Genomic DNA, 23662 nt, shown 5'->3' with positions numbered 1-23662 from the left:
TCTGCTTTCCGATCTTCAAAATTTGTTCACCATTGGAAAGGTACTACTTCCACAAATAAAATGCACTGAGAAAACCTAAAAATAGGGTTGTCTACCTAAAGTTATAATGAAAATTGTAGATAGATGACCTAAGAAAACATAAGACTTTTTACAATGATCGTAAATATCTCGAAATTCAAAGCGATGACCTATATATTTTTTCACATCATTCGATTCCTAGTGATACCAGCTACAATTTTCGCTCAACCTACCATTCCTGCACAATCAAAAGAAAACATTAAGAATTCGATAAATTTATAAACATATATGAATTTTTCATTTTTTTTTCACAAGTTTGTATATAACTCAAAAATTAAAGCGATGACATGTACATTTTTTCGATTCAAAATATTGGAATCATTACCAGAAACAATGTATTGATGATCAAAATTATATATCCGTTCAAAGAATCTCGAAAAATTTGGTACAAATACAGAGAATTTCTATTATTGGGAAAATTTTTCCAAAAAAAAACAAATCAAAACTTTGAAATTTCATGACATTTTTTTATTATTTTAGTTGAAAATTTATTATGAACAAAATTTACAAAAAAAAACTGAAACTTGGATTTCACTGAAAATCTTAAAAATTTTGGTAAATATACCTAAACTATAAAAATAATTATGTTTTTGTATTGAACAAAAGATCTAACCAATTTTTATGCACAACCCAAACGGAATTGATAACTACTAAAATTAGTTTTTGCCTTTCTCTATAGAAAGGTATTAGAATTGCTGGAAAAACCGACTTTCGAACGGAGCCTCGGAGACCCATAGTGTTATATACCATTCGACTCAGTTCGACGAGATCGAAAAATGTCTGTGTGTGTGTTTGTGTGTGTGTATGTATGTGTGTGCACTTTTCGAAGATATTTGAACGCGCTCAATTTTCTCAGAGATGGCTGAACCGATTTTAACAAACTTGGGCTCGTTTGAAAGCTACTGTCGAGCCATTGATCAAGTTCGAAGATCAAATGGTTGTGACTTTTGGTTCCAGATATATGATGGTATAAGTGGCGTAACCGACAAAACACGTTGTTTTTTACCGCTCTTATATATATAAGGGTGCCAAAATTTTGGGATCACCTCTATTTTTGTTAAGCTCTAGTGCTCAAAAGTTTAAGCACCTCGAAAAAAGCCTTCATGCTAAATTTGAGCTAAATCGGACATGCCCGGTGGTAAAGGTTTGACAATTTTCGATCTTGAAAAAGCACCATAGGGGGGAGTACATGAAATTTCCAAAATCGAAATTTTTTTTGATGCCAAAACTCTTAAAACTGCATAAAACATCAAAATTTAGTGTCATCTCAAAAAAAATTTTTCTTTGAAAAAATCAACTTTCTGGGATCAACTTTCTAAGTCCCGAAAAGTCGTTTTTTTCAAAAAAAAATTTTTTCGAGATGACACGAAATCTCGACGTTTCATGCAATTCTAAGCCTTTTGGCATCAAAAATTTTTTTTCGATTTCGAAAATTTCATGTACTCCCCCCTATGGTGATTTTTCAAGATATATGAAAATTTCACTAATGTCGTTTTCGTTTTTAAATTGCACTACACAGGTGTAGCGAAAGCTGCACTGAAACCGTTCGTTTTTACCAATTGCACTACACCAGTGCTACACTTTTTCTGCACCGATACCACTGGTGTAGCACTCATCAAAAGTTTGGTGTAGCTCTGTGCAATGGAATCGTTTATTGTAGTCAATGGTTACTGTTTATGTTTTCATCATTTTTGTTCGTTTATTCATGCCATGGTGTAGCACTCCACCGGTGTAGTGCAGTTTAAAAACGAAAACGACATAAGTGGACTAAGAAGGCTTTTTGCCTTTCTCTATAGAAAGGTTATGCAATCACTGTGAAAACCGATTTTTGAACCGAGGCCCGGAGGGCCGTGTGTCATATACCATTCGACTCAGTTCGTCGAGTACGCAAAATGTCTGTGTGTGTATGTGTGTGTGTATGTGCGTATGTGTGTATGTAACGTTTTTTTCACTAACTTTTCTCGGAGATGGCAGAACCGATTTTTACAAACTTAGATTCAAATGAAAGGTCTCATGGTCCCATACAAAATTCCTGAATATTATTTGGATCCGACTTCCGGTTCCGGAATTATGGGGTAAAATGTGCAAAAAATTGTTAAAATAAGTGCACTAACTTTTCCCGGAGATGACTAAACCGATTTTCACAAACTAAGATTCAAATGAAAGGTCTTGTGGTCCCATAAAAAAATCCTGAATATTATTTGGATCCGACTTCCGGTTCCGGAGTTATGGGGTGTAATGTGCAAAAAAAAATCAAAATGTGTTCTAACTTTTCTCATAGATGGCGCGACCGATTTTCACAAACTTAGATTCAAATGAAAGGTCTTGTGGTCCCATACAAAATTCCTGAGTATTATTTGGATCCGACTTCCGGTTTCGGAATTATGGGGTAAAATGTGCAAAAAATAGTGAAAATAAGTGCACTAACTTTTGTCAGAGATCCGATTTTCACAAACTTAGGTTCAAATGAAAGGTCTTGAAGTCCCATAAAAAATACTTGAATATTACTTGGATCCGACTTTCGGTTCGGGAGTTATGGGGTAAAATATGCAGAAAAAAGAAAATATGTGTTCTAACTTTTCTCATACTTAGATTCAAATGAAAAGTCTTGTGATCCCATACAAAATTCCTGAATATTATTTGGATCCGATTTCCGGCTCCGGAATTATGGGGTAAAATGTGCAAAAAATTGTGAAAATAATTGCACTAACTTTTCTCAGATATGACTGAGCCTATTTTTACAAACTTAGGTTCAAATGAAAGGTCTTGAGGTCCCATAAAAAATTTCAGAATATTATTTAGATCCGACTTCTTGTTCGGGAGTTATGGGGTAAAATGTGCAAAAAAAGAAAATATGTATTCTAACTTTTCTCATAGATGGCGCGACCGATTTTCACAAACTTAGATTCAAATGAAATGTCCTGTGGTCCCATACGTAATTCCTGAATTTCATGCGGATCTGACTTCCGGATCCGGAAATATAGGGTAAAGTGGGTTAAAAATTGTATACCATCACTGAAAATGGGGTAAAACCTTAAAAAAATTTTGAATCGACCTCAAATCTTTTCCAATTGATAGTTTTTATCAGTAGACGGTCAAACAAACCGATTTCGGTTATTCTTACAAGAATCGCAGTATTATATATGAAAGTATGATTGATATGAGAAAGGCATCATTACACCACTAGGTGGATTAAAACAGGTTTTTTTTAGATTAGCATCACTGTTCTCATACAAATAGGCAACGCAAATGTCAAGCACTAGTTTGGAAAAATGATGCTGACTGTGTGACATAAACACTAAAGCATGCTTTTGTGAACTACTCGAATCAATCTGAATCAATTGGCGTCTAAAATGATTTAATAAATGTATGAAACATATTTTCATGAGACTGTTATGAAAGAAGAGAAAGGCATTATCACACCACTAGGTGGATTAAGAAGGGTTTTTTTGTTTTAGATTTTCCGTAAAATATCAAAAAATCGGTAGAAGATCGGAAATTTCAAAATTTCTGGTATATATTGCGTTCCAACGTTTCTGCAAATCAAAGTGAAAATATTGGAATCCGTTTTGATTTCATCTGTTTCAAAGAGACGTAGAATTTATTTCAATTAATAAAATAAATTTTGTGACAACACGTTCTGTTCTATTACAATAAGAAATAGAACGTAAAATTATATGAATTTCATATACTAACCCATGGAAAAAGAAACCAACTACAATTTAAAAAAAAATTATTGCTTGATTTTTGTTTTAAAAGCAATTAAGAACAAAAACATATATCTTAAATTTTCCGCTATCCTAAACGACATCAATTTTAATCGATAGAATATTAAAATTTAAATATCACAAACTTAGAATTATTTCGGAATGTATAGAATTCGAAAATTATTTGAATTTTCTATTAGTAAACAATTTAGAAAAAGTAGAATTCTGAATTTAGCACAAAAAATCACACGAAATTAAGTAAAACTTGTTTTTATCCACCTAGTTGTGTAATGATGCCTCTCTCATATCTCTCTTATTCTCATATAAAAAATGTATTCTTCAAACAGTTTTGTTTGATTTTTGAAAAACATGAAAGCTAGTGCATGAACTAGTGTAACCTACAAAATGAAACAGTTCTCAAATCGGTTAGGCCATCTTTCTCAGTAAAGTGAGTTCCACTATTTCAGGTACTTATGAAACTGGAATCGCCCCGAATATTGGCTTTGCAGCAGCCTTTGCGATTAGCACCAATCTATTTGCAGCTTACAGTTGTCTTCGTCTCGAAAAACAACCACTTGAATGCTTTTTACTGAATGAAACCCTGCACCTATGTTATCAGAACTAATTGGCTCAAGTTGCATTTTCCCCTAGTTATTTGGAGATTCGTGCCTTGCGTAGCTTCTCATCAACTTCCTGATGGGAAGGGAAGGATAAAAGGAACATGGAAGGGAATTGGGAATTGGGTGAGGTGGGAAAACAGCACAAAACATAAAGAAATAAATCGTCCTGCATCCCCGAAAGGATGCTGAACGATCTGCAGGTGCCAAAATGCACGGTTGATAAAACCTCCAACCACCGAGAGGCCTTAGAGATTTTACAAAAGCGACACCATTCTGCATTCCCCGAAGAATGCAGAACGATTTCTTCCCGAATATGCACTTGAATTAATTTGACACTTTAGAAGACAAAAATACCTTATTTTCATATATAGCTAATAAATTACTTACATGATACGAATATTTTTCAATAAAAAATATCTCCTCCGCCTTTTTTTATAAACATGCTCGAAAATATTTTCTGTCAAATACAAGAAACGGATTTTTTTTCGTTTGCCTCAATGTTAGATATAGCAGTTTAAAAATAACCTGTTTTTGAACTAGTTTTTCTCATAACTTCGGTTCAGAGAACGCTACCTGAATACGCCAGTCATTAAAAAATTGGTTTAAGGATGTTCAAAGATACCTATACGAAAAGAGAAAAATATAAATGCTAGAGCAAAAAATCTGATTTTTTGGGGAACTCCCTAAGTTGCTCTTCAAAAGTAGCTGTAACACTAAAACCGTTGCAGATATTACTATGGTGTCCTCAGCAAAGCTGCTCGATATAAGTTTATCTACAATTTTGCCGAAGAATGCAGTCCTCTATCTCAATACATCCGGAAAATAAGTTTTGGATCACCTTAATAATAACAGCCACCCTAATACCATGTACATCGACATATGGCTTATCTTCACTGATCATTTGTTTTGAAGACATCATAGCTCTAAAGTATAAGGTTAAGCCAAAATGTTTTTGTCCCCTTAAATTGTGGATCCGGACCACTGTGCAATGCAATTTAACTCGGAAATTTTGAAATTTCCGATCTTTTACCTATTTTTTGAGATTGTACGGCAAACCTACAACAAAATCAGAATTTCAGTAGTTATCAATTGCGTTTGGGTTGTGCATAAAAATTGTTTAGATCGTTTGTCCAATACAAAAATATAACTATTTTTAAAGTTTTAGGTCCTTCTTAAAATTTATGCAAGTTAGGGGTATATTCTAGAAATGGGCAGAACCGTTCATTTCAAAGAACTCTTGAAAACCTGATAGTTGTACCGAAAGAATTAGTTCTACTGAACCGTTCTTTCGTTTTTCTGAAACTTTGTATGTTTCTTCGAAAATAATATGAGAACTACAAATTATATTTTGTAGTAAACAGATTCAATAATAGTGAGTGCTTTTTACATGTGTTCTACCAATAATCATTCTCTTGTGTATACATTTTCAAAGTTCGCGAACTTCTACCAGATTCCTCAAACCAGCAAAAGTTCCGAAAGACGCAACTTATTTGTATACATACTCGAAGAACTTGATTACTTTCATTTCTATTAAGAAGAATAGAGAGCTATCATTCTTCAATAAAGAACTCCAGTTCACTCAATCTTTGAGGAGAACTAGTTCTTTTGGACCGTTCTCTAGTGTATTCCAATACTATTTTAGCCTGGTATAGTCTGGGAACCAGTATAAGGTTAAAAATTAAAAATGAATGAACTTAAGAACAACACTCCTCCCGGGTTTACGGGTTTCCTTCTAACAACCAGTAACGTCTCGTGACTAAATTTACGGGCTGTGCACTGCTTATATGGTATGATATCAGAAGCGTTTCGACGTTACAACTGAAACAGCAATCTGTTTTCAACTGCCATAAGCATAAGCTATCGAAGCCTCTTCTGAATGTGTGCATACAAGTTCTCACAGAGCCTATTTGACCAGTTGTGCAGTGCACGAGGTGCACATTAGGACAAAACGCCATTAACTTGAATACTAAGCCAGGATTCCAGATCTGGACTTAAATTCTGGACTTGGATGTTTGTCCTGAATTCCGGATGAGGATCTTGATTCGAATCCTTATCTGCTCTTAAATTCTGATCAAGGATTCTGGACGAGCATCTAGATCCTGAACCTGAATAGAATATCCGAATTCTATACCTGGACTAAATTTTGGACCGCGATTTTCGACCCGAATTCTGGACGAGGATTTCGATTCGGATTTTTTTACTTGGATTCAGGACCTGGACCTGAATTTTGTACTTGGACCTGAATATTGTATCTGGTCTTAAATTCTGAACCTGGATTCTGGACCTAGGCCTGAGTTCTGGACCATGTCTTAGAATCTGGATCTGGGTTTTGTACTTGGATCTGGATTCTGGACTTGGTTTTGGACGAGGATCTAGATTCTGGACATGAATTCAGGACCTTGACTTTAGACCTGGATATAAATTCTGGGCCTGGATCTGGATTTTTGACCCAAATTCTGGATGAGGAGCTTGATTTAAATATTTGACCTGGACGTAAATTCTCGACTTTGTCTTAGATCTTGCATCTGCATTTTGAGCCGAGATCTTGATTTTGGATCTGGAGTCAGGATCTGAAATTAAATTCTGGTCATGGATTCTAGACGAGCATCTAGAGCCTGAACCTGAATAGAAGATCCGAATTCTATACCTGGACTTAAATTTTGGACCTGGATTTTCGACCCGAACTTTGGACGAGGATCTTGATTCGGATTTTTTGACTTTGATCCAGGATCTGGACCTGAATTTTGCACCTGGTCTTAAATTTTGGATATGGATCTAAATTCAGTACCTGGATTCTGGACATGGGCCTGAATTCTAGACCAGGTCTTAGATTCTGGATTTGGGTTTTAGACCTGGATCTTTATTCTGGACCTGACTTCAGAATCTGGACTTAAACTGTGCACCTGAATTATTGTCTCGAATTGTGAACAAGGGTTGGAATTTTGAATCTAGTACTGGATTCTGAACCTAGATTATATACCAGGATTTGAATTCTGGAATTCTAACCCAAATTCTTGAAGAGGAGCTTGATTCGAATTTTTTACCTAGATTCTAAAGCTGGACCTAAATTCTGGACTTTGTCTTAGATCCTAGATCTGCATTTTGAACCAATTCTGGACCAGGTCTTAGATTCTGGATCTTGGACCAGGATCTAGGTTCTGAACCTGAATTATATACCTAGATTCTGGATCTAGATTCAGACCTAGACTTTAATACTAAGCCAGGATTCAGATCTAGATTTGATTTTTGTCTTGAATTCCGAATTAAGATCTTGATTCCAGTTCTTGACCTGATCTTAGGTTTTGAGTGTGGATTTTCGACCGAGGATGTTCATTCTGGACCTGACTTTTGGACCTGGACTTGAATTATTGACCCGAGTTCTGGACGAGGACTAGAATTCTGAATCTGATAATGGATTCTGGACCTGGAAGTCTGAACGAGAACGAGGTTTCTGAATTCTAGGCAGATATCGTCGTACTTCCCCGGATGCAAAAGACAGGAATAGAGTCTCTGCGGTGATTTTTTCGCGGATTTTTATATCTGCTACATGATTCGTTAGCTCTTTCCTAGTCAATTTTCCCTTTGGGTGCTGATTGAAGTTATACTGATTCTGTTACTACTGTGTATTATTATTAATACAAACTTTTTATTTGTTGTCAATTCCCAAAACTAACAACTGAGTTTCAATATTGTATTAGCTGAGAAGAAAGATATTATTAAGTAAATACGAAAAAGATTTGGTATTACATTCCTGTACTAGAATTGGACCTTCTGTTTCAACAAACTTCGCAGCCGATTCTTAGTGTACAGAATCATTGCATGGCTAGTACTACGATCCTACTGACCCAAAGAATCCTTCCAGGTCGGGGCTCGAACATACAACTGGCTTGTAAGACCAGTGCCCTATGCATTGCACCGCCAATCCGGGACAAACAAAGTAAATACGATACTCATCACGAAAAATTTAATTATTGTTCCTTTTATAATTAACTAAAGATGAATGAATTTTATGTTTTCATACCAATTTTTTATAATCAACCTTGGTAAAATCGAGATATTAATTGAAAACCTCACTTTGAATGATACAGAATATTCGGTTTTGTTTGTTGAATGGAAATTTTTATACGACTGCGAAAATATCTCGTTGGGGTAAAAAAAAACAACTCCCAAAGAGCGAAAGTTGTTTTTGCATTTTTCTAAAGGAAAGTAATAGTATTGCTGAGAAAACCAATCATTGATCGGAGCTCCGGAGCAGTGATGCCATGAGGTCAAATCCGTAGATTTGGTTTCAAGTACACAACTGTATTGACATAAAACTAACAGTTTGAAGATTTAGACAATAAAGACAGGCTTCCGAACATAAGTGATCGGTGGCGAATAGGTGTATAATTTCTTTTATAGCTTCAAAGTGAATGTTGACAGGCTTATAGGCCGTTATCAGAAAACAGTACGGGATTTTACTTTTCATAGGTATCTGGTGAAATAATGCGTAATTTGAGAATTTGGAGAAATGAAGTAAAATCCGTAGATTTCAAGAGGTTCATTCGTAGATCCGTAGAAAAGACAGAAATCCGTAGATTTACGGGTAAATCCGTAAGATTGACATCGCTGCTCCGCAGATCCTGAGTATTGTATACCTATTATTCGACTCAGCTCGGCGAGATCGGAAAAAGTGTGTATCTGAGTGGATATGTTCAAGTGCGCGCACCTTTCAAAAAATTTTCTCGAAGACGACTGAATCGAATTCACTAATCCTAGGCTTTGTTTGAAAGCTGCTATTGAATCATTAATTAAATTCGAAGATCAAATTGCAGATACTTCCGTTTCCGAAGATCAACGCTCGTATGAGTTGCGGAATCAATAAATAGCATTTTTTTCAGAAAGTAACCAATGATCCAGCTCAAATGTACTATTACCGACACTTTCGGTATCAAAAATGTTGTCAGATATGCGACGTAAGCACTGATGCCCGCTATTCGTGTTATTCTAATGAGAAAAGGATGTTATAATGTGAATATTTGAATAACAAGATAAAGACATTATCAAACCACTATGTGGATAAGGAAGTGGTTTTTTCTATGCGAACTGACCAAATTGCCAAGTTTTTGCAAGAAAACACACTGTGTCGTCCCCTGGGGAATACTTTTCAAACATTTCGTTTTCGCGAAAAACAAAAAAAAACAGATTGAAAGAGACAATTGTTTATCTCTTTGAACCTGGTTCTTGTTTAGTACTGATAAGTTTCAGTTTCTCAAAAATGTTCAATATGATTGAGTAAAATAACAGAAAATGTCACTCGCTACCCGCAGTAATCGAGATACCTTTAAACAAAAATAAGAAAGCGAAACGTTCGAACAACAACAAAAAAAAAACAACGAAAATCAACGGTAGCATAGTGCAAAAACATCGCGTTATAAAGTTGATTGTATCACACGAAACACGATGTAGCGTTATTACTTATCACATTAACAACCGTAATTGATACAAACAATCGAATATCTCAGAACCGGTAACAGCACCGATCAGCAGTATTGGCCCAGCAATAGATACCGGTCAACATCGTCTAAGCTTTCGGTTTTCCGAGGCAATTCGCACACATGCACCACACCACTTTAAGGACAGGAAACATTCACCATAAATTAACAGCACCAATTATTGCGCTGGCCAACGGCAAGGGCAATAAATTGATTCTTATGAATATGAATGAATCAGGCCGCTCAATAGAGACAATAATTTCGAAACACTAAACAAAATGGAAAAATACAACAAAACTTACGCTCTTTTTCATGATCGTATCCTACAATTACGAAGTAATCGGCTAGCCGTGACATTTTCGATGACTCCTTCTAGCCCCTGTCGTACCGGTCGTAAGATGAAGATAAAGAATCTGCTGTTGCAGCAGAATGTCCCGCTACTGAATGGAATAGCTCGGCCCGCACCAACCCACCGGACTGCTGCTTCGAGCGGGTTGTGCGGGATGATGATGATGAATGCCGCTGCTCTAATTAATATAGCTTCTTCGGTTTGGTCGGATCTTGCCACTCTTCCAGCAACGTCTAACGCACTGACCTAATCACTCTGTATGCTGGACCACGTATTACAATTCAAGATATTCACATTGCATCTGATAGAATGAATCAAGCCTTAGGCCGCTGTTTGGAAGATTGGAATCGGGTCCAGAATTAATTCTACAATTCAATTCATGCGATAGATTAATGAATGATGATATAGGTATGTGTACTGTATACATTCGGATAGCTATTCTAGACCTGATTCACACTACCAACAGAAGCACTTTGCGTACATCCAGCCCAATCTCCGTAACGACGAACAACAGCACAAAGACGAAAGGATGAAGATTAGGCCGGAGAATGTCAACCACTGTCCACCATTTTTTATTTACTAGCTCTGTTTCTCCTGTCTTTAACTACAACTCCGGCTGCTCCTTTTTGTTTGATAATCGCATTTCTGCTCTGCAGACCTGAAGTACTGCTGACTGCCAGCTCCAGAAATAATCAAAATAACTCTCAAAAATAATCGTATTCACGCTGATAACACTTGAGCACACTCAACCAATTTCGTTCCGTTGCCGTACAGCGCCAGGAATAATCTCATTATGATTGCTGCGCCCCAGACAAGATTCTTCTATCCGGAACCCGGAAGACCTGCACAACCGAAAAAACGGGAAAATCTTATTTTGGGACCGCACCCCATCATTGGCTCACACGAAAATCTAGAATATCGCCTATTCAATCAACTGCGGCTACGCTAGTAGCGTAGCGGGTAGGAAAGAAGGGTGAACTTATGATTTTTCGGGAGGAACGATCCCGTTTTCTTTTTCATATGCTGTAGAACAAAACACTTTTTGCTTGCAATCCGTTTTCATATTACAGCCAACAGTCGACGGAACGAATTTGCTAGGATTTTTCTTCGGGATACCACTTCGCAAATTTGTTAGATCTTCGAAATAACGCAGTTAGCGCACTGTTGACCTCTCACTTTTTGGTATGGGCAATACAATCGGCCGAGGTGCCTAGTCACTACTTACGCGAAACAGATCAAACTTCTTTTCTTCACCCGACAAGACTTTGCACTGTGAGGAAAGTTGCTTGTTTGACGTTTTTTACTTTTGTTCCATCACGGCAAGTGCAGATCCCTCACAAATACTACTGTGAGATTGAAAAGTTTACCATCAATTGACAACTTGACGACATCGGAATGGAGCACTTTACTCCCGGGATTATTATGCATTTCACGCGTTTTTGTTATAACGGCCAATAAGCAGTTCGGTGACAAGGATAGGGCGCTTCTGCAAGTGCTATCGTAGCCAGAGATACCAGGTCTGCAGATTTGTCTGTAAATCTGCAGATTTGGGGTATAGTGCTGCAGACATTTTTTGTTGTGCAGACTTTTGAAATTCTCGCAGACTTTTACAGACTTTTGAAATTCTCGCAGACTTTCGTCTATATTTACCGACTTTTGAAATTTCCGCGACCTTTTTTTTTTGCTCGCCAAGTCAGTTTAGCTTGTCATACTTTATAGAGAAATTGCTGCCAGCAAGACATACTTACTGACTGCAGATTTTTTTTTCAGATTTACAGACCCTGTCTGCAGATATTTGAAATTTTTACCTGGCATCTCTGATCGTAGCCAACATCTGGAGCATTTGGTGGACAATCAGAGCGCTCAGAGTATGGTAAACAAATATTCGAGCTGTAGGGATGTGGTGTTACAGAATAATAAAAAAAATTGCGTAACTTCAAGAAAAGTATTAATAAATTAACTGAAAGAAATTATCCAGCACTCAAAGCTTCGTACGTTCAATTGCAACCTATAACTAATATACTGCACTGGACTGTTTCTAAAATCAGACGGTGAAGGGTACAGACGCGCCTCGTCAGACCAGCAACAAGTAGCAGTCTCTCTCTTCCTCTCTCTGTCAGCACGCTAGTATAAAGGAAGCAGCCCCAGCGTTCTCGGGCTCATTCGATATTCAGACGGCGAAGCGTGTAGACGCATCTGATCAGACCAGCAGCAAGCAGCAGTCTCTCTCTCTCTTCCTCTCTCTGGCGGCACGCTAGTATAAAGGAAGCAGTCCCCGCGTTCGCTGGCTCATTCGATATTCAGACGGCGAAGCGTGTAGACGTGTCCAGGAAGACCAGCAGCAGTCTCTCTCACCTTCTCTCACTAGCTGCTCGCAAGAATAAAGGGAGCAGCCCAATCGTCCACGGACTCAGTCCAACAACTGACAACAAAACGTGTAGGCGTACCCAGTCAAACCAGCAGCAAGCAGCAGTCATGGAACAGCGCAATTTTGTTGTAGCACCGGTCAGAAATCACGACAATGGCGCAGTTGGTACTACGAACGAAAAACCCAAAAGGTAATTACCGCTTTTTTGTACGGTGAGGCCTCCGATGAGAAGACGGAGAGACTAAAGTGAAATACCTCCGATGAGTAGGCGGAGGTAAAGTTTTTATGATGCAACCTTTGATGAGTAGGCTTAGGTTGATCAATATCATCATATATTAAAAAAAAAAAAAAAAAAAAAAAAAATCAGGGTTCTGGTGTGTAGACAGAAATCCATGTTTGCATTAATAAGAGCACAAGAAAACTCAAAGTAGTCAACTCATGTAGAAACCTAGTTTCAACAACATGAAAAGTAACCGAGTTTTTATTTATTTTCGACAGGAAACGAAACAAAGAGGTAACAAAAAAGATGCTCATGGAGGAACTATCAGCTGTTAAAGAAGAGTTAACTAAAATTCGAAACGAGAAAGACGCTCTTCTACTCAATATATCCAAAACGACAGTACATAATAAGGATCAAGCTACTTGTTCAAGTGCCCCACATGAGGATTTAACCGGAACAGTCAACGAAACACTACTAGCAAGTGTGAACAACATGTCACTCAGCACAATGAGCATTCCAGAATGTGTGCCATCAGAAGGAGAAGTGGACATCGATAAGAAAGGCTACGAATATTGGAAGAATATTCTGGTTGCTTCGCTGAATCTTATTCAAGCCACTGATGAAAGAACCAAAATTGATGTTTTTAGAATCAAAGCGGGACCTAAGCTGTTGGAGCTTTTGCATGGAACCAGTTCTTCGGCGGAAATGCCTGACGAAAGCAGTCATCCGTTTGGCAATGCACTTGCTCGGCTTGATTGTTACTTCGGATCGAGAGCCTATATGCTTTCACAACGAAGCAAACTTCTCAACACGATACAACAGTCTGGAGAAACAAACATACAATTTGTTCGGCGTGTGGCGGCGTCTGCAAAGCTGTGCGGTTACGATAAAGAGGATGATGAGATGGAAGCAGTAGCACGTACACTAATCAAAAGTTCAACCGATAAACGCGTGCGTACCTTGGCACATCGTAATTGGGTCAAACAAGGTTCATTAAATGACCTTATAGATATGGTGCGTGATTATGAAACAGAATTGTCCAACGAAATAGAATTTAAAAAATTGCGCCAACCGCAAGAGGCGGTTTCGATTGCAGCAATCACTAGCAATATACAAGGACACGGGCAATTTAATCGAAATATTATGGGTAGAGTCAACAATGGAAATCGTGGTAAACGAACATTTAATCGTGGTAGGTTTGAAACGCCAAGAAATTCTTGCTGGCGCTGTGCAAGCATTTACCATGGACCAGCTCAATGTCCATGCATCGACAAAGTTTGCCACAACTGCAATAGAAGAGGACACCTCTCTCGATGCTGCGTCGACCGGAATCGTCAAACCACAGGGAAACGTCAAAACGAATCAGATGATGGGTCTCCTCCTCGTAAAATCGCAGCTATAAAAGAAAAAGAAGAAAACGATACTATTCCAGTAGATGTAAGTGAAATCGATTAATTTTATATGTTGGAAATGCGATTTTCTTAAATAAATAAATAATTAACGTAATGAAAAGTTTTTTTGGTTAAATCAATTGATATGAATGATTAAAAGAAATGAAAATAAAAGAAAAACTAAAATGAAATTAACCTAAGATGAAGTTCCTCAAATATATGTTTCAAATAAAATAAGTTTCTAATAGAAAAAAAAAAAATTTTCAGGCACAGACTGCATCAACAAGTGATTCAGTGGAAATCAATAATGATGCTTTTGCGACGCAAAATGAAGAGGACGCTTTCGTTGTCGCACATGTGGCGGGAATGCGTATTATATTCTTCATAGATTCCGGAGCACAGGTTAATACAGTAACTGAACCTATTTTCAACAAACTTCTTCAAAAGGAGAAGTCACGAAAGAAACTAATTGACTTGAGTTATACATCAGATAAGTCACTTAGAGCTTACGCTACGAAAACTAATATTAAGATAATAGCTACGTTTTCGGCTGAACTGTACATAGCTAATGACCGTCCTGTATGCATTGAAAAATTCTACGTTGTAAATGAGAACAGAGCCCTATTAGGGTTTAATACGGCAACAAGGTACAGTGTTCTCGTTGTCGGTTTGAAAATTCCAGTCGGAAATTTTTACACAAGCACTAATTGGTCATGCGAACTTGCAGCAGTAAATACCGTTCGAAAGTCAACTACAGATGAATTTCCCAAATTTAATGTACCACCAGTTGTTTTGTACTACGACAAGGATATGCCTCCGGCCAGGAACGTATTTACTCACATCCCTGTTGCTTACAAGGATCTAACAAAACGTAAGCTAAATGAATTGCTATCATCTGGTATAATAGAACTTGTAACTGAAGATATGGACCGTTCATTCTGTTCATCACTCTTGGTAGTACCTAAAGGACGAGACGATATAAGACTTGTTGTTGACCTCAGAGGCCCTAATAAATGCATCCATCGAACTCCGTTCAGTATGCCGACATTTGAAGAAATATTGAGAGATCTGCATGGTGCAAAATGGTTTTCCACCATTGACCTGAAAAGCGCCTTCTTCCATGTTGTTTTAGACGAGAGCTGTCGCCACCTCACCAATTTTTTTTCCGGTGAAGCCATGTATAGATGCTGCCGATTGCCTTTCGGACTTTGCAATGCCCCTGATATTTTTCAGGAAATTATGCAATCAACTATTCTATCGGGTTGTAAAGGCGTAGTTAACTACTTGGACGATGTTCTTGTTATGGGGAAAACGGAAGAAGAGCATGACGATAACCTGAACGAAGTTTTAAAGCGATTCCAAAACCACAACGTCAACATCAACATGGATAAATGTGCATTCCGTCAACAATCAGTAATATTTCTGGGCTTCAAGTTGTCGGAAGAAGGATGGAGTATAGAAAACGCAAAAATTCAAGCTATCAAGAATTTCCGGAAACCAGAAACTCAGGCCGAAGTCAAAAGTTTTTTAGGCTTGATCAATTTCATAGAGAAATTTATACCACAACGAGCCGATAGAACACGATACCTTAGAGAACTTGCAAAAGCAGATCGCTTCTATTGGTCACAAGAACACGATAGAGAATTTCAATATCTAACGCAAAATGCCTGGAGAGTAATACAAACATTGGGTTACTATAACAGAGAAGATGTAACAGAGTTGTTCGTGGACGCTTCTCCTTTTGGACTGGGAGCAGTTCTTGTTCAGTTTGATCTAAATTCGAAACCTAGAGTGATTGCGTGCGCTTCTAAGGCACTTTCAGTTACCGAGATGAAATATCCCCAGACCCAAAAAGAAGCGCTCGCAATGGTGTGGGGCGTAGAAAAGTTTTCTGCTTACCTCATGAGTATCCCATTCACTATAAGATCAGATGCGGAATCAAACGAATTTATATTCGGTGGTATGCATCGCATTGGGAAAAGAGCAGTTTCGCGCGCAGAGGCATGGGCTCTTAGATTACAACCATACAACTTCAAAGTGGAACGAGTGCCCGGAAATCAAAATTTGGCAGACGCACTGTCCAGATTAATCCAGAACCCAGAGTCATCAGAGTCATTTGACGAGTCAGATGATCGCCACCTTTTGTATTTACTGGATGCAGGAGCACTAGATTTCTCATGGCACGAAATAGAGACATATGCCGAGAGCGATGAGGAGCAACAGGACGTCAGACAATCACTCAAAACAGGTGTTTGGAAAACTGAGCATCGCCATTACGAATGCCAAGTAAAGTATCTCCAAACTTTAGGAGCATTAATATTCAAGATGGATCGGGTGGTCTTACCAAGTAAATTACGTGGACGAGCTCTCCAAATTGCTCACCAAGGTCATATGGGTGCTGCATCAATGAAACGTATTCTGAGAAATCATTTTTGGTGGCCAGGTCTAGGCAAAGACATAGATAACTACGTGAAGCTCTGCGAAACATGTTTGAGACTATCCCGAAAAAACCCACCATTACCTTTGATAAGCAGAACACTACCAGGGGGACCATGGGAGATATTACAAATAGATTTTTTCACTGACCAAGATTTCGGATATGGAGAGTTTCTAGTCGTCGTTGATACTTACTCCCGGTACCTACATGTTATCGAGATGAGAAGTATGGATGCCTGTGCCACAAATCAAGCCCTAATGCGAATTTTCGAGGTTTGGGGTTATCCTTTGGCAATCCAATCTGACAACGGCCCACCTTTCCAAAGCGACACATTCGTTAAATCATGGGAAGACAGAGGTGTCAAGATTTACAAATCTATTCCGTTGAGCGCGCAGTCAAATGGAGCAGTTGAAAGACAGAACAAGGGAATTAAAGACGCTCTGGCAGCGGCTAGACTGGATAACGAAAACTGGAGAACGGCACTTGACAAATACGTGCATATGCATAATAAGGTGAGGCCACTGTCCCGGCTGGGTATAACACCATTCGAAATGTTAGTAGGATGGAAGTTCAGAGGCACGTTCCCGAGCCTTTGGAACTCAAATGCTACAGAACCATTGGATCGGACGGATATCAAGGAAAGAGATGCAGTTTCAAAACTAAAAAGCAAGATATATGCCGATTCACAAAGAGGTGCAAAATTCTCTGATATCACTATCGGCGACAGAGTGCTGATCGCACAGCAGAAAAAACGAAAATCAGATCCGACTTTTTCAGCAGATAAGTTTACTGTCATTGCTAGAGATGGTGCTAAGGTGGTCGTTCAAAGTGATCGAGGTGTTCAATACTCACGTAATGTTCAGGATATTAAAAGAGTGCCGAAACAGCTAGAGATGAATCTATCAGAAAATAAGGAAACATACCCCATAATACTGGACGAGAATCTAAGTGATACACACGAAAACACGAGACCACAGAGAGCGATTCAAAAACCAAATAGATTTAAGTATATGATACTATATTCAATTTTTGAATGAGGAGTAGGAGAAAAGGGTATTGTAGGGATGTGGTGTTACAGAATAATAAAAAAAATTGCGTAACTTCAAGAAAAGTATTAATAAATTAACTGAAAGAAATTATCCAGCACTCAAAGCTTCGTACGTTCAATTGCAACCTATAACTAATATACTGCACTGGACTGTTTCTAAAATCAGACGGTGAAGGGTACAGACGCGCCTCGTCAGACCAGCAACAAGTAGCAGTCTCTCTCTTCCTCTCTCTGTCAGCACGCTAGTATAAAGGAAGCAGCCCCAGCGTTCTCGGGCTCATTCGATATTCAGACGGCGAAGCGTGTAGACGCATCTGATCAGACCAGCAGCAAGCAGCAGTCTCTCTCTCTCTTCCTCTCTCTGGCGGCACGCTAGTATAAAGGAAGCAGTCCCCGCGTTCGCTGGCTCATTCGATATTCAGACGGCGAAGCGTGTAGACGCATCTGATCAGACCAGCAGCAAGCAGCAGTCTCTCTCTCTCTTCCTCTCTCTGGCGGCACGCTAGTATAAAGGAAGCAGTTCCCGCGTTCGCTGGCTCATTCGATATTCAGACGGCGAAGCGTGTAGACGCATCTGATCAGACCAGCAGCAAGCAGCAGTCTCTCTCTCTTCCTCTCTCTGGCGGCACGCTAGTATAAAGGAAGCAGTCCCAGCGTTCACTGGCTCATTCGATATTCAGATGGCGAAGCGTGTAGACGTGTCCAGGAAGACCAGCAGCAGTCTCTCTCACCTTCTCTCACTAGCTGCTCGCAAGAATAAAGGGAGCAGCCCAATCGTCCACGGACTCAGTCCAACAACTGACAACAAAACGTGTAGGCGTACCCAGTCAAACCAGCAGCAAGCAGCAGTCATGGAACAGCGCAATTTTGTTGTAGCACCGGTCAGAAATCACGACACGAGCATTTTAATTCGAGTAAAATTTTAATTTCCTTATCGTAGTGATGATATTCTGATTGATAATTTGCGGGGGAAGTGCGGTAAAGTGTACTAAATAAACAAGTAGTTTGTAATATGCAAATTTTTGTTAGCCATTCTTCTTCATTGTTTTGGTTTTTGCAGAATGATGCTGGCCACAGTTTCATGACGTCATATGAGGAAGCTGGTAATTTTGAATGACTCGGCACTCGCTGAGAGTAAGTCATAACTAAACGGCAGAGAAAAATTGTATCTTTCGTCTGGTGTTAAATTTCATACTCTATTTTTCATAGCTCGCCTGCAATTTTTTTCGGAAATGAAAGTTGACAGGGGCTTATTGGCCGTTATCAAAAAAAAACGTGATTTTTACTTGATTGGCAGAAATCAACATTACACTTGTTTCTGTTTAAAAAAATGTTGATCCGAAAAACCCTAACTTTACCCAATTTCACACATTTCTGAAGATTTTCCATGTTTAATCGTAGTTTACACTAAAAAAAGTAGTAGTAATCACTTTGAAATCGATTTTCTTCTACTCCGAGTGTACTTTTATTGCTGATATCTATTTGTACTATTGAATAAACGATAAAAATGTTGCAAATCACTACTGCCGATATGAAAATTTCCAAAAGAATCCTTTTCTTGGTTCCATTTTTCACTGGCAGGTGTCGCTACCGGTAAATCAGTTTTGCGACAATGTGCCAATTGGCAATCTAACGCAGAACCAAAGATAAACTTTTGATTACTACACTGATAAAAATTTGCACGATCGATTCATATGTGAGCACCACTTCAATTTATTATTCTTTTTCATTCCAATACATAACCAAAGCGATTTGTTTCAAGATTTCATGTGCAAATTCACCGAGATGCGAAATTAGATTATTTTTCACTTAGCTTTGATGTGTTTTTCCTTTGGATGTGATGTGTTTTGCTAATGAATCGAACTACATGTGTTATACACTTCATTTTATAGTGAAAATGAGAACAGCACAAATGTATGTGCAAAACACTTGAATCGGTCAACTCTGTTTCAATTGAAATCTATGTGAAAAAGAATGTGACATTCACATGAAATGCATATAGAATCTAGAGGTAACGATATACCTGATCAAGGGGCAAATCACTCTAAACTTTGTCTGAACTCAAACAAGTTTTACCGGGAGTAAAAAAGGCGGGTGGGTAATGTCAGAGACATAACTGGATGTCGTGAATACGAAAACAACTGACATGTTCCTTAACACTTCCGAATATCAATTGTATGAATTATGCACGCATTCCCCTTTTTCACATTTTTCGCAAAAACAAAGAAAGCTTCACTTGATCTCGATTACTGTGAATTTCACACAGCGAAAAGTGCACAAATCTAAGCAAACTGTTCTTGATATGTAGTAAACTGAGGATATTTCCCTACGATTTGCAAACAACAAATCCTAATAGTTCTTTAGAAAACTTTTAGAGCCATTAGAACGGCTGATATTGTGCAATGCTCTCCACCGTTGTTTTTTTCCCAATGCTAATGACTGGCAGCTGTGACGAATTCGCTCTTGTCGAAAGCGAAACTAGCTGTGCAGACGACACAAAACACATCTGCTCATAGGGGCGATAGAATCCAAACTGATTCAATTTTTGTTAAGAGATTTCCTTTTATGTGATTTCGTTTGTAGCTTTTTCACTAATGGGCGGTCCTAACGGCTATAAAAATAGCCGCATTCAGAATTTTAATGTTGATTATTTCATTTCGGATTTGCATAATTTATTGAAAGAAACTATCAATATGCTGAAGGGACTCGTTTCTAGCATTCAGAAAAGTCAAATTGCGTAATTCTCTACGACATTAAACTCTGGAACATTTTTCGCAAAAACAAAGAAGGCTTCACTTGATCTCGATTACTGTGAGTTTCACACAGCGAAAAGTGCACAAATCTAAGCAAACTGTTCTTGAATTGTAGTAAACTGAGGATATTCCCCTACGATTTGCGAACAACAAATCCTAATAGTTCTTTAGAAAACTTTTAGAGCCATTAGAACGGCTGATCTTGTGCAATGCTCTCCACCGTTGTTTTTCCCAATGCTAATGACTGGCAGCTGTGACGTAATCGCTCTTGTCGAAAGCGTGCAGACGATACAAAACACATCTGCTCGCAGTGGCGATACAATCCAAACTGATTCAAGTTATGTTGAGAGGCTTGTTTCTACCTGATTTCGTTTGTAGCTTTTTCACTAATGGGCGGTCCTAACGGCTATAAAAATAGCCGCATACAGAATTTTAATGTCGATTATTTCATTTCGGATTTGCATATTTTATTGAAAGAAACTATCAATATGCTGTAGGGATTCGTTTCCAGCATTCAGAAGAGTCAAATTGCGTAATTCTCTACGACATTAAACTCTGGAACATTTTTCGCAAAAAAAGGCTTCACTTGATCTCGATTACTGTGAGTTTCACACAGCGAAAAGTGCACAAATCTAAGCAAACTGTTCTTGATTTGCCGTAAACTGAGGATATTTACCTACGATTTGCGAACAACAAATCCTAATAGTTCTTTAGAAAACTTTTAGAACCATTAGAACGGCTGATATTGTGCAATGCTATCCATCGTTGTTTTTTTCCCAATGCTAATGACTGGCAGCTGTGACGTAATCGCTCTTGTCGAAAGCGTGCAGACAACACAAAACACATCTGCTCGCAGTGGCGATACAATCCAAACTGATTCAAGTTTTGTTGAGAGGCTTGTTTCTACCTGATTTTGTTTGTAGCTTTTTCACTAATGGGCGGTCCTAACGGCTATAAAAATAGCCGCATTCAGAATTTTAATGTTGATTATTTCATTTCGGATTTGCATAATTTATTGAAAGAAACTATCAATATGCTGAAGGGACTCGTTTCTAGCATTCAGAAAAGTCAAATTGCGTAATTCTCTACGACATTAAACTCTGGAACATTTTTCGCAAAAACAAAGAAGGCTTCACTTGATCTCGATTACTGTGAGTTTCACACAGCGAAAAGTGCACAAATCTAAGCAAACTGTTCTTGAATTGTAGTAAACTGAGGATATTTCCCTACGATTTGCGAACAACAAATCCTAATAGTTCTTTAGAAAACTTTTAGAGCCATTAGAACGGCTGATGTTGTGCAATGCTCTCCATCGTTGTTTTTTCCCAATGCTAATGACTGGCAGCTGTGACGTAATCGCTCTTGTCGAAAGCGTGCAGACGACACAAAACACATCTGCTCGCAGTGGCGATACAATCCAAACTGATTCAAGTTTTGTTGAGAGGCTTGTTTCTACCTGATTTCGTTTGTAGCTTTTTCACTAATGGGCGGTCCTAACGGCTATAAAAATAGCCGCATACAGAATTTTAATGTCGATTATTTCATTTCGGATTTGCATATTTTATTGAAAGAAACTATCAATATGCTGAAGGGACTCGTTTCTAGCATTCACAAGGACCAAATTGAGGAACTCACTGCGATATTCACCACTTTTCGGAACATTTTTCCCGGACGATTTGTTGTACAGCAGCAGATATTTTGTTCTCTTCTTTAGAACGCGTTCTGATTCTTATCACTCTCTCAGAGGGTAAATTTTGAAAAGGCACCCCATAGTAAAGTAAGTCGTATTCACGACAAAAATGGGTTGTATAGAGGTACAGTAAAGTAAATTCCGCATAATTCTTTAGGAGTATTATTATGGTTTTAAGAAGAACCGAATAGAAGTCTGGAATAGAGAACTGGACCCTGAGTTCAAGACCTAAATTTAGATCCAATAACAGGCTCAGAATCCAGTTTCAGTCGCTGCTGGTTCTCGCCTTGATGGCCAGCAAGCGAATGAGAGATGCGACTTGAGCGTTTGAGGTTGTAACCACGCAGAAGGTGCATTCTCCGTCGCTGCTGGTTGATGATTCCACTCCCACGACGTCTGCTTCCATCGAACGCACGAAAAGAAATGATCGATTTTCGACCACGGTTCCCCTTTTATATGCATTCAGTTGAAGATATGTGCCTGACTACCTCAAAATCGTCGTCCTTGCGCGAAAAACCCAAGCGAAAGTAAAGAATTTTCCGCGTTGTTTTCAAATTTTAAGAAAACCTAATTTTTGAATTGTTTGTGGTTATCGCACACTGTTCAAAATATTATCCTGAATTCCTGATCATATTTTTGATGAAATGGTGAAAGAATTATGTTGCTACCATTAATACAAGTCGAGATATTCACGATTAAGTTCTGCCCATTCTTCCATATGGCTAATTTTGAAAAGGCGCCCCATAGTAAAGTAAGTCGTATTCACGACAAAAAGTTTAGCAGGGATCTCGCTGGATTAGAATGGGATTAGAGAAGTTTAGCCGAGATCTGGAAAAGCATTATTTTGACATAAGAAGCTGTAAACGTGGGAGCAGAGTTGCCAGATATTTTCATAAAAAATCTGTACTGCTTTGTATAAAAAATCTGTATTTATCTGTATTCACTAAAAAAAAGTAAATTTCGGAAATAAAATGACGTTTAAAGATATTATTCCATTAGATTATTGTTATAGAATGGCAGGTGCAAGGAGCATTCCTTTATATCGTAAGTCCTTGCCGCACTGACAAGAACATTCAATGACGATATTTAATTGTTTTTGTTATCAACTGTGGTGGTGTACACACGGCTCAAGACGAGAAATGTTTTTCCCCTCACAGGTGACAGCTGCGAACAGCACTGGGCGCACTGCGCACGAACACGCAGCGTATCCTCTTCCCTTTCGGCGATCATTACAGTCGCGATTGCTGAAGCTTGAGGTGGTAAGTCGTACGTCCTTAAATCGAGTGATTCTCCCGTCCTCATTCAAGATGGCTATCATGTGGAGGGCCGGTTCCAACATCAACCACAATTGAATTGTAAATCCATATACTTTTGTCGTGAATACGACTTACTTTACTATGGGGTGCCTTTTCAAAATTTACCCTCTGAGAGAGTGATAAGTTTTTGATCGTGAATATCTATTGTTGTATCTAATGAATCAACATAATTCTTGCGACCTGCCATCGGAAATATGATCACAATTTTATG

General features: G+C 38.4%; 2 protein-coding genes across 7 annotated transcripts in view; one reads left to right on the top strand and one right to left on the bottom strand.

Moving 5' to 3' along the window:
- The window catches only part of LOC131427333 (myotubularin-related protein 13), a 47905-nt gene extending 36375 nt beyond the window's left edge, over window positions 1–11530 (bottom strand). The window contains exons 1-2 of one of the 6 annotated variants that reach the window (XM_058590414.1): window positions 11454–11530; window positions 10182–10529 (exon numbers count right to left, since the gene is read on the bottom strand). In XM_058590414.1, the coding sequence (XP_058446397.1) occupies window positions 10182–10236 (55 nt within the window). In that variant the 5' untranslated portion in view covers window positions 10237–10529; window positions 11454–11530. Of the gene's footprint in view, window positions 1–10181 lie in introns of all 6 variants that reach the window. The other 5 variants (XM_058590412.1, XM_058590413.1, XM_058590415.1 and 2 more) reach the window with 5 other exon arrangements.
- Window positions 11531–12201: 671 nt separating this feature from the next.
- Window positions 12202–14277, top strand: LOC131430314 (uncharacterized). Its single transcript, XM_058595188.1, has 2 exons — window positions 12202–12786; window positions 13095–14277. The coding sequence occupies exons 1-2, from the start codon at window positions 12704–12706 to the stop codon at window positions 14269–14271; spliced, it is 1260 nt and encodes a 419-aa protein (XP_058451171.1). The 5' UTR covers window positions 12202–12703; the 3' UTR covers window positions 14272–14277.
- The last annotated feature ends 9385 nt before the right edge of the window (window positions 14278–23662 follow it).

The sequence above is a fragment of the Malaya genurostris genome, chromosome 2, assembly GCF_030247185.1.
Source record: "Malaya genurostris strain Urasoe2022 chromosome 2, Malgen_1.1, whole genome shotgun sequence".
Classification (NCBI taxonomy): domain Eukaryota; kingdom Metazoa; phylum Arthropoda; class Insecta; order Diptera; family Culicidae; genus Malaya; species Malaya genurostris.
Note: the sequence above shows the minus strand (reverse complement) of the source record. Positions and strands in the feature narration are given on the sequence as shown.